General features: G+C 32.1%; 1 protein-coding gene across 5 annotated transcripts in view; it reads left to right on the forward strand.

The window, feature by feature from the left end:
- LOC134252108 (multimerin-2-like) overlaps nucleotides 1-12,238 on the forward strand; it is an 83,850-nt gene that overhangs the window by 30,519 nt on the left and 41,093 nt on the right. For 3 of the 5 annotated variants that reach the window (XM_062734551.1, XM_062734550.1, XM_062734552.1), the window contains exon 1: nucleotides 712-1,460. In XM_062734551.1, coding sequence (XP_062590535.1) covers nucleotides 749-1,460 — 712 coding nt within the window. In that variant the 5' untranslated portion in view covers nucleotides 712-748. Of the gene's footprint in view, nucleotides 1-711; nucleotides 1,461-2,779; nucleotides 2,909-4,723; nucleotides 5,214-12,238 lie in introns of those variants that run through there. The other 2 variants (XM_062734548.1, XM_062734549.1) reach the window with 2 other exon arrangements.

Genomic DNA, 12,238 nt, shown 5'->3' on the forward strand with positions numbered 1-12,238 from the left:
AGGAAATTATATATGGAATATTTGTGAACATCAAATCATGAACAAAGGCAAAATTACTAGAATGTTATGAATCCTAAACTGAATCTTGTCGACCATGGGTAATTCACTGCTTTTACTAGTACTGCAAGAAGATTACATATAGGTTTATATAGAAGTCTTGAAAAGAGACTACGAAATTACATTTTTCAGAATCATCACGGTCTATGTAAAAATGTATCATGGGCACATTTTAAGGCATTATTTTTTCCCTTAAACACTTCAACCTGGAAGTAGACGTTTTTCAAATGCTAAAGGTATTAAGACCAATGCAGTGAATCTAAAAAGCACTCATATATTTAGGGATAAATTTCCTTTTTTTATAAAATGAAAAGACCCGCGTCCCCAATCCATCCCCAAAATAATATAAAATGAAATAATAATAATAAAAAAAAACATGTTTAATAGCATAGAGAGTGTCATATTAGATGCTTTTCTTTTGACATAAATGTACATTTCAAATATTTTTTAGCTGGATTTTATTTCTATAAGAATTTCTTTTAACTTTATGATAAAAAGATTAAAACATTAAAGAGGAAGTTGACTTACGTCAAAAAGAGTCGAAAACAATCTAAATGTTTACCAAGTCATGTTTAAATGAATTTGCATCTTGCGCATGTGTCATCAATAGAAAAAAAGGTCAAAGTTTATATGCAAATGTATATTAGGCTCAATATTCTCTCGGATCACTATCACTTCTCTGATTTTCAAGATGAAGCAAACACTGCTGTTCACGTTAATGTTTGCTTTTCTCATACAAATAAATGGATTGTCCATATTCACGGACAGCAGTGGCAACAGTTCATCTTTACTGGACATGAGTGATCCGGACTCCAAAAATACGGACGTCTTCCGACAACTACTAAACCAAGAAACAATCATCAGAATGTCACTGGTGAAGAACGTTCACGCTTTAATGAAAGACATGCTGGATCTGAAGAAAAGTATGGAGACATTGGAAACATCCCAGCAGAAAACAGATATAGAGATGGCCACCTTAAAACAGGAGGTTGATAAACTGAAAAGAGAAAACCAAAGACTTGAACTTGAAAATAGGCAATATGAAGAAACTTTCAGAATTGTTGCAGAAAATTTCACCAAAGTCGACGAACACATTCAACAGGTTGTGGAAGAGTTGGAGGAGAAAAGAGAACGTTTTGAGATAAACACTAGTGTAGTCCTGGCGGATCTTAAAGTGGAAGTTCGGTACCTGTCAGTGACCCTTCTGGACTTAAATAAACACACTTTGGAAATGGACAGGAAATTTCCTGAAATGATGAAGGAAAAATATGAACAGTTATCTTTGAGATTGAACACTTCTGTGGAGAACTTGAACAATGATATAATGACGACAAATAAAACAATATTACAATCCGTGTCTGACCTCGAAAAATCACAAACTATTATACAGAATTCTATATCGGGTAAGTTAATGCTTTTTTGCTTTGTACATGTTGTATAAGCTCTTATAATGAGTATTGCATCTTATAGAAATTGCAAATAGGGTGGATTTTTCAGGAATATGGAGGAAAAATATATATTTATGTAAAGAAAAATTTAACATTCTTTCATTTCATGTTTCGAACATTACTGATCGAGAATTGTTATAAGTAAATGTACAAACATAAAATTGAACTAGTTGTAAATATTAATGTATAATCTATCAATGTTTGTTGTAAGTCGTTCCTAGGATACAATTCAGCAGTTAGGTATTGAAAATACTCATGTTACTGAAGTCATAAAGCAGTAAAGTTTATACCGATAATTGTTTCTTCGCAAATAGTAATTATAAATAATCATTTTACAAGAACAAATACTCAAGTACATGTATATTTTAAATAAAATGTCTAATTGTTAAAGAATCATAATCCTGTCACAAATTAAGATACAAAAAATGAAAGTATTGCACGAAAAGCTTCTTTCAAACTTCATTTTGATCATTCTTAATAAATCTATCCTATTATTTTCTTTTAAAATATTTTATAGAAAAAATACAGTGTTAAACATTGTTTATTTGGGAATAAAATAGATTAAATTAATAATTGGAGAAATGTGTCGAGTGATATAATATGTTAAAGGGGCCTGGACACAGTTTCTACTGACTTTTTAAATACAATTTTAATGTTTACAACTTCTACCTAAGGCATCGTCTATCGATTATTAAAATTTGGAAATCATTTGTTGATTAACAAACAATATTCAGAACTTTAAGTTTTTCATAATGGAAACAAGACTCGTGCCTTGTTTTTGTTTACATATAGGAAATAACTTATTGATAACAAAATAAAGTTCAGCAAGTCAATACGTAGAAACTGTCGAATCGTATATAAAATTAACTTTTATTTCAAATTATCTACTTTGAACGAAAATATATTAGTATTTTAACCTGTGTAAACAAAAACATGCCACTTGCCTTGTTTAAATAACAAAGATTTGAAGCTCTAAATCTGTCTCGTATCTGGACAACTGGCGTTCAAATTGTTGATGATCATTAGAAAGACCCTAGTTAAATATTTGTTGAAATGGAAAAATAAATTTTGAAATTTTAGCTAAATCTGTGTCCATGCCGCTTTAAGTGTTACTTATAATTAAGTGTTGCTTATCTTATAATTGTTGCAAATCTTACATCTAGTCCATAAACATGAATAAATTCTAATGATAATAATTTGTACTGATATCAAAATGCACATGTTAGATTTATATATATGTCGAAAAATTTATTCATCTTACATTTTTATTTCAGTGAACATCAGCGAAACGTTAGAGGACATGATGGCGGAAGTAAAGCAATCAAAGAATGACCAACTGCAGCTGTCTTCTGCTGTGTCCTCTCTCGAGGTGTTCCGAATGAATTTGACGAATAACATACTAGGTAATAACTTAAAATTAATGAGAAAACAATAAGAAGTTATAGAACTATACAAGGTCGCACTTTGCGATATGTTTCCTTATTACCTTTACTACTCGATGAACAGTGTTGCCATCGTTACTTAAAATAAAAATATCTTTGATAATATTTTCATTAGTTTTGACTGCTTTCAATTATAAAGCAAAGAATTATTGACAACTATGTACAAAATCTCCTTGCTGATATCAATAGTTCATCTAGATGTATGTTATTTAAATACATTATTGACCACTTCACACTGGAATATTATTTGGTGAAACCTATTCCATCCATTTATAAAAAGCAAATTAGTAAGATAAGACTGTCATCACATAATTTAGCTATTGAAAGTGGACGCCATAGAAATATCTTGCGCGAAAACCGAATATGTGAAGTTTGTAGTTCTGAAATTGAAGATGAATTTCATTTTGTTTTAAAGTGTCCACGATACAAGGGTTTAAGAGTAAAATATATTAAAAAATACTACTGGGAAAAACCATCTATGTTTAAATTCATACAGTTGTTATCTGCACATAATGTTAAGGACCTTTGTAATTTGGGAAAAGTTTTGTACCATGCCTTTAATTTACGTGATGAATGTCATATTGCCTTATAAACAAATTAAAAATGGTTTGTACATTCTCCATCATCATGATATTGATTGTATAATAAGTATGCTGACTGTTAATAAATACCCTCGCTATGCTTTACTGTTTACATGTTATAAATTTATATTGTATACAATAAGATGTATGTCTTACGTAATAAAGTGAATTGAATTTAACTTGGAAACAAGTACATTATAAACATGCTAAAATGTATAATTCTGTGAGTCGGTTTTTGATTTTCATGAACGTTCTTGCCATCGTTACTGAAATGGGAATTTCTACAAAATATTTTTAAAATGCTACTCCTCCTGCAGTTTTGGTCTGGTTTCAATATACATGTAGCTTAGCACAAAAGTAGACTACAGTGAGATACATAATACTGTGTGTCAGTTTTTGATTCGGATGAGTGGTGTTGCCATGGTTACTAAAATAGAAATTTCTATAAAATAATTTCATATTAATGCAAATTTTTATGAAATATTTTCAAAAGCTACAATTCTTATAGATTTGGTTTGATTTCAATATAACATTGCACACAATAAGAATACTTTAAGATACACAATTCTGTGTATAAATTTTTTTTATTAAAATGAATGGTGTTGACTTGATAACCACGAATAAAAATTTCTTTAAAATATTTAATATTTTCAAATTGTTACTGCTTCTATATTTTTTCTTCTAATTTTAATATAACTTGGGACACAAGTAGTCTAGACTTAAATGCATAATTCTTTATATTGGTTTTTGGTTTCAAAGAACAGTTTTTTCATGGTTGCTAGAATAGAAATTTCTTTGAAATAATTTCAGAATACTACTCCTTCTACATATTTGGCCTGGTTTCAATAAAATAAAATAAAATGACAAAAACAATGATTAAATTTTAACTTATTGCTGATGCAAAGTTTCAAGTTCAAATTCTTCTTTTCTCTTTCGTCGTTAAAAGTAACATATGATTAAAGTAAAAAGCAGTAAAGCTACATTTTCGTCAGAGATTTCTGGTTTTAATTTTTCTTTTTCCATTCTGCAAAAACAAATAATTGATATCTAAGAAGAATTCATCAACTTTCGCTAAATGTAAAACCTAGGACCTTAACATGTTCATTTTTCAAAATTTATTATGCATACATCATGGGTCTTGTAATCTTCTTTAATCTTCAATATTTTTTAATAGTAACCAAAATCATATTTGTAGGTAAATCAAAAAAGGTAGGTTTCTCCGCCTCAAGGACTTCTTCCAGCTCAACATGGAATAGTGGGACTCTAGTTTTTCCTTCCGTCATCACAAATGAAGGAAATGGGTACAACCCGAGTAACGGAATATTTACAGCTCCTATCAGCGGAACCTACGTCTTTTTTGTCAATGTTCAGAGTTATGATAAACAAACTATCTATGTAAATATTGTGTTGAATGGATCGACAAAAGTCAGGACTATGGCATGGAGTAACGGAAAGGATTATGATTACGACTCGGGACCCAATTTGGTTGTGCTTTCTATCCAGAAGGGGGATGCAGTATGGGTCAAGCATCACTCTGGTCAAGGTTATTACAGCACTGGGCCAATTACCACTTTTTCCGGTTTCCTTTTATAATTAGTTTTACTTAATACAAGATCAATGTGAATAAAATACAGTTAACAATGATGATATATGTTATGTATATAAATGAATGATCTTGTCACTTTCGCCTAAAAGAAAGTATCACTTCATATTCTGTATTTCTTTAACATGTTCCAACTTACATTCTTCATTTTTTCATTTTTTTTAAATTTTGTAATAGACTTTGCATAAATTAGTCAAATTGCTTTGTTTTCATCTGATTAATAAAGATTTTATAGTATTTGTGACAATATTTTGGATCAAATCTCGTATTTAAGTATATGAAAATATATAAGTAACGAAAAATACTACTACAGATCTGTGGTATACAAGTGTTTGGAACATGTGCCTAAGAAGGATATGGAGATAACGAACAGTATTTAATCTCAATGTCCATAAAACAATACAAAATAGGAGCAGAGCAAACACGGATCTCCGAAACACCAGAGGTGGAATCAGTGCCATGGAGATGTGAGTATCCCCTGCTGACCGGTCACACCCGCCGTGTGCTCCTTGTCATGATCAGGAAATAACGGGGAAATCTGTCGTCAATTCAGGGTATAAATAATGGACTAACAATTGGTATGAAAAACGTCAGTTAGCATTTGACTCAAAGATAAACTGTATTTGCTGACAAAGTCATTGTATCGACCATAGAACTTAGGAAATGATGACTTTAAACGAGACTGCTGATATTCTTGCTTCGTCAACTTGCTTGTCAATAATTTACCTCGTTTAAGAAATTGTTCATACGTTGAAAATCTTCTTGCGTATCGAATCAAATGAGATATATATACTTCCTATGCAGGTGATCACGGTATATTACTGCATAAGTAAGGGAAGTTGACGATAGAAAAGTTAAAGTCATCACGTTTATCATATAGCTAGGCTGAAAAATTACCATTAACGTCTTTTTCAAGTGAAATATCCAAGTTTGAAACAAATATGTCAGACTCTGTGGTATCTTTTATCTCAAACTCACCAGGATATATCGTATCGACGTAGGAATGGAAATTACCATTGTTAATTAACAATACGTCGTCGATATACCTAAATGTCGAGTTGAAGGCCAATTAAGTTGAAGTGTTTTCTTCTTTTCACGCATGTGCACAAATTCTGCTTCATATGAATATAAAAATAGGTCTGCTAATAACAGAGCGCAATTGGTACCCATGATAATTCCAATAGATTGTAGGAATACCTGGTATCCAAAAACAACATAGATATTGTCAATCAGAAACTCAAGCATCTCTTTGATGTCAACTTCAGAGTACTTGTGTGTGCAATCAGCACGTGTTTATACAAAATAATTTTGCAGAGGAATTAGCATTACTTGTCAACCGGTGACGCCCACCGTAGGCCCATGTATTGATATTGAATATTTGAAATGTGGTACTATTATTGATTGTTTTATGAAAATAGACATAAGTCATAGAATTATTTGAGTGAACAAATAACAAAGATAGAAAATATTAACTGGAAATGAATAAAATTCAAAAGCAATTTCCTTTATCTAAATATATATAATTTCCCAAACTACCCTTCCACTGCAGCTGGTGATTTAGACCCAATTAAATCCTTTGATTTAAAATAATTTAAGGTATCTGTTTTTAAAATTAATAATTACACAGGAAGAAGGATATGGATATATCTTACAAGCTGAATGAAGAATGTTCGAATTTGTAAAAGCAGGGCATGTACGATTCACACAAATGTTCCTGTGTTCCCAAAGAAACCAATGAATACACATTAATTTACTCAACCAATCAAATGCATTCAATTATTTAACAAATAATTTTTTTCTTGCAAACTACATCTATATTACCGGTAGATACAAATTGAATATAACTGAATCTAGAACAGACCGGTAGCACGTAGCATCGTTTTTGAAAGTGGAGGGAGGGGGGGCAGACAAAATGTTTTGTTTTACTAAGTTGACAAGCAAGAACAAAAACTGCCCAAACTCGAAAATCATATTTCGGGGGGGGGGGGATGCGGTTGGAGGCCAGCTTTTTTAGATGCCGACTGCTTTCAGTTCCAATTTTATTCTGCATACAATACTGCATTTCCCTTATATTACTTTATCATAATATTAATATACTTGCTTAAAATTTCAACTGTTTTATTGCACGGTTGCTAAGATGCCTTCATAATTATTGAAAGGATAGCGACCCTCTGATAAGACACATAACTTTCAATGATAGTAGTCAATTTGACAAGATCAAACATAGGATGGAAACATTACTTTCTATTTCTTTTGAAAATTTCTTGTAATTGTTTTATTATATTTAACAATAAAACATTTAAATCCAACATCAAATGCCTTATAAATTGAATAAGTTGTATCTTTTTAAGTACCATTTTAAAAATGGTTTAATATTTCAAGTACATAATACAGTATTTTAATTAGAATAAAATTTTTTCCACATGAAGTAATATTTAGAAGAAAGATAACTCCTCATCACAGATATATATTTTTTTCTTACAACCACAGGTGAAATTTATAGCAGAGGGTCGGGACCCTTTAAAAGAAAACATACGGTATATCACTACATGAAAAAAAAATTATATATTGTAAACAGTAAGTGTTTAATTTCCTATCAATAGTTAATTGTGTTAAATAATTTTCACCAAAATACATTGTATAAATTAATCATGTTACAAAACCCGAGCATTTACAAACGTTTTGTATTTTCACATGTGGTCATGAAATAGTCCAGAACATGAACCAAGGTCAGATGCAAATCTTACACGGTACAACTTTTGATGCACCAGATATGCATTTCAACAAATTATGTCTTTTCAATGATACTAGTACTCTGACATGCCGAAATGTTTTCTTTCAAGAGTTTTTTTTTAAATTAAATCTTGGTGTTGAGTCCTGAGGGTTGTGTTATGCTTTCTTTTTGAATATTTTGCGGATGTCCTACTGCGTATTCTCTTAATTCGTACTTTGGCAAATTTGTACTGAATTCATATTCATCATTGAATGTTTAAACTTTTTATATTTTCCATACTTGTTAGTTATAATAGTTAGTAGTAATATACGGTAGTGCAACTGTCAAGTCCGACCTCGTTATGGTCCGACAGTGTTATAGTCCGAAACTATCAAAGTCCAAATTTATTTATCTACGATAAATAGGATTGGTCCTCTCAACGTAGATCCGACGTTGAATCAATGTTAGCAATTCAACTCAATTTAAATTAAAATGTTGATTCAACGTTAAATTTTCAACGTTGAAAAGTCAACGTTGAATCAATATTGTATCTATATTTATCAACGTCTAAACCCAACTTCAACTAATATTCAACGTTTAAACAACGTTGTGTGCCTGCTGGGAACTGGGTGGGGCCTACCTGTACTTCAATGAACATTTTCAATAGTAAAAGTAATGTTTAGAAAAAAGTTGGACCCCCTCCCCTTTGTCTCCCTGTTGCTACGTGCCTGTAGAAAATAAAATGTTCTTTGAATTTACGTATTTTGTATCTTGTGCCGGGTCTTAATTGTCTTCCTTATCAAGAAACCATAACATCCGATTGAAGTAATAATGTTTTAATTACTGCTAACATTTGACATTTGGAATGTCCACGCGGTAAGAGCGATGGGAAACTTAACAAACAAAGTTTTGAAAATGGAGGCGAAGATGGATTTTCTCAAAACAGAAACGAGTTGGCTTGAGTTTAAATTGCAGAAGAAAAAGGCAAAGGAGGCACAATAATAAATAATTTTTGATTCAGCACTTTGAATAAGCGAATTTAAATCCATTTCTGCAAAAGTGTCTGCGAATCTCCTTATTTTATGTTTGTTCCCCGATGGCCACACTTGAAACCTGAGAATATTTCCATTATCTAAATTAAAACTTCAGGGTAAAAATCCGCATTTTTACTTTCCATGGTGATGGTTATAATATCACCCAAAATTACGTCGGTATCAATGTCAATTTATGCACATCATAAATAAAATTGTTCCCCCAAATATCTTTCACCACCGGACCCCTGTCCTGCTAAACTAAACGACTGCCATTGAATGAATGAAATGAAACAAGAGTTCACTCACTTTTTAGCTCACCTGAGCCGAAGGCTCAAGTGAGCTTTTCTGATCAAAATTTGTCCGTTGTCTCTCGTTGTTGTCGTCGTAGTCGTTGTCGTTGTTGTAAACTTTTCACATTTTCATCTTCTTCTCAAGAACCACTGGGCCAATTTCAACCAAACTTGGCACAAAGTATCCTTGGGTGAAGGGGATTCAAGTTTGTTCAAATGAAGGGCCACACCCTTTTCCAAGGGGAGATAATCATGAATTTGTTAAAAATTAATGGCATTTTTAAAAAATCTTCTTCTCCAGAACCGCTGGGCCAGGAAAGATAAAACTCACGTGGAAGCATCCTCAGGTAGTGTAAATTCAAGTTTATTCAAATCATGACCCCCGGGGCAAGGGTGGGGCCAAAATGGCCGACCCAAGTTTTACATAGGAATATATAGTAAAAATCTTTAAAAATCTTCTTCTCCAGAATCACTGGGCCGGGAAAGATGAAACTCATGTGGAATCATCCTCAGGTAGTGTAGATTCAAGTTTGTTCAATTCATGACCCCAGGGGCAAGGGTGGGGCCAAAATGGTCGACCCAAGTTTTACATAGGAATATATAGGAAAAATCTTTAAGAATCCTTCTCAATTACCATTGGGCCAGGAAAGATGAAACTGATAGGGAAGCCATCCTCAGGTAATGTAGACTCAAGTTTTTTTCAAATAATGACCCCCGGCCCTGGGGTTTTGGTGGGGTCAAAATGGCCGACCCAAGTTTTACATAGGGATATATAGGGAAACCTTTTAAAATCTTCTTTTCAAGTACTTCAAAGCTATGATTAGTGATACCCGGGGTATTTATGTGGAATCATCCTCAGGTAGTGTAGATTCTAGTTTGTTCAAATGATGAACGCCTGGAAGGGGGGGGGAGTAAATTCAAGCCCGATGTGCTCAGGTGAGCGCTGTGGCCCCTGGGCCTCTTGTTTTACTGTCTCATTTCTTTTATCTACTTATCAGACGTGTAAAAAACAATGGATGCCTAAACTCCCATTGTGTTATTATCGGACTCCTCCAGGTAACTTTTGGACATTTCAATGGCAATGTTTTAAGTAAGATATATGCCTCATACTATTCTATATGTAAAATTATCAGACAGTTTTCGGCCCTAACGGGCCTCAAACAGTCTGATAATTTTACATATAGAACAGTATTCGGCATATATCCATTACATAGCTTAGATCAGTTGGAGGAGAGGGTCTTATCTGTTGACTACATACGCCTTGAACAGAAGTTCGAAAATACACTCATTTAGATTCACAGCCCAAACATTACAATTGAAGAAGACTTCGGTAAAAAAGAATATTCAAAGTTATTCTCAGATGATTCTTGTAAATAAAGGTCTAAGGAATACAGTCACTGTGACATCTCTATATAAGTGAAAGATGTTCGAATTGGACGCGAAACAACATATCATCAATCAATCAGTTTTGCTGTTGGTTAAGCAAAAACCTTTAAGATTTATTCTGATTTATCACTTTTCCTCTTTTATCGTTAACATTTTCTCCAAAATACTAAGTGTTCACAAAAAGCCCCACACAAGGCAGAAAATACACAAGGTAAAACAACGTCATTTAGAGGATTTAGTTTATAGTTCTGGCTTTCTCATAGAAATATATATTATTTATTACATTTTCAACAGTGAAATACTGAAATTTATCCATTGATTAAAGTGATATCCTGTCACAGAGTGAAAGGATATAAAAATGGTATCCTTTCACAGTGTGACAAATATCAGAGGTGCGGTAAAAGTCTCGATTTACCTTCCCATAACGAAGAGTGTAGTAAAAATATTCTTTGGACTGTTATAATATCGATAGAGAGTAAATGAACCATTCTGACAGAGAATAAGACTGCTAAAGTTCCCCAAAATATGTTGCATAAATCCATGTTTACAATGTTTTCAATCTCGTATCACTGAACGATGGCCTCTCAACTGCTCAACTATGATGTCATAGCCTATGACTGTGTATATATATATTCAAAAGGACAAATAGGCAAAAGGAAAATCACAGAAAATGTAATAAACAGAAAATTCAATGTTTTGTAGTTGAATATGGAGTTTATTTCACTCGTGAGACAGGATTTATTTTATATTAATTTTTCACTTGTGCTTCGCACTCGTGAACATATCAATAAATCCTGTCCCATTCGTGAAATAAAGAAAAATAAGGTATTAAATGCAAAGTATATATATCTTATATGACCGCTTAACGACAAACAGAGAAAGAAATTTACAAAAATACCAAATGGTGTCCAAACCAAAGCGAACGCTAAACATAGAAAAAAAAACTTGAAAATTTCTTATGACTTAAACTGTTGCAGAATTTATTTAAGATTCTTGACTTTTTTAAGTTTTAAGAAAAGGAGAGAAATTGCCTAAATCTTATAAAGGTTCTAAAAAGTAGTTTATGGAATCCTATAGATATGAAAATGATGTTTGAGTTATTTGTATATGCTGTCTATTTAAAAGTCCCACAATCTAAAACCTGACCTAACTTGAAATTCTTATCCATTATGAAAATGTTAAGAGAAGCTCTTCTAGGTTTATTTCTAGCTTTTCTCATTACATACATAATCCTAAATAAAAAAAGTCGATCGATAGCTTAAGTTCATCAAATACAGATCTTAGAAAGAAAATGGAACAACTAATCAATGCAAATCAGGATTTGTTGAGAGGATTTGAGGGTAGGTAACCATAGTCTCCTTATGGAACACCTACGAGTATGTAAATATAAACATATCAATATAAACAGTTATAATACAACATGTTACTTTAGCTATTCATTATTGCAAATAAATATCCATCAGTAAATGGCAGCATAATTGGGGAAAAAATGAACTGAAAGTAATGTTTAAGGACAGATGATACAAACAAATTTTATCTTTGGAGGAGACTTAATATCATGTCACAAGTTTAGAAAAGTGGATAATTCTTAGAGTTTTTTTCTCCTAAGAACTGGAAAATGAAATAGACTTGTAAAATATTACTAATATTTCAATAAAAAACAAATAATGACAAATCACACTCA

Source organism: Saccostrea cucullata, unplaced genomic scaffold, assembly GCF_032062105.1.
Source record: "Saccostrea cucullata isolate Sc308-1 unplaced genomic scaffold, CSIRO_AGI_Scuc_v1 ctg6059, whole genome shotgun sequence".
Classification (NCBI taxonomy): Eukaryota; Metazoa; Mollusca; class Bivalvia; order Ostreida; family Ostreidae; genus Saccostrea; species Saccostrea cuccullata.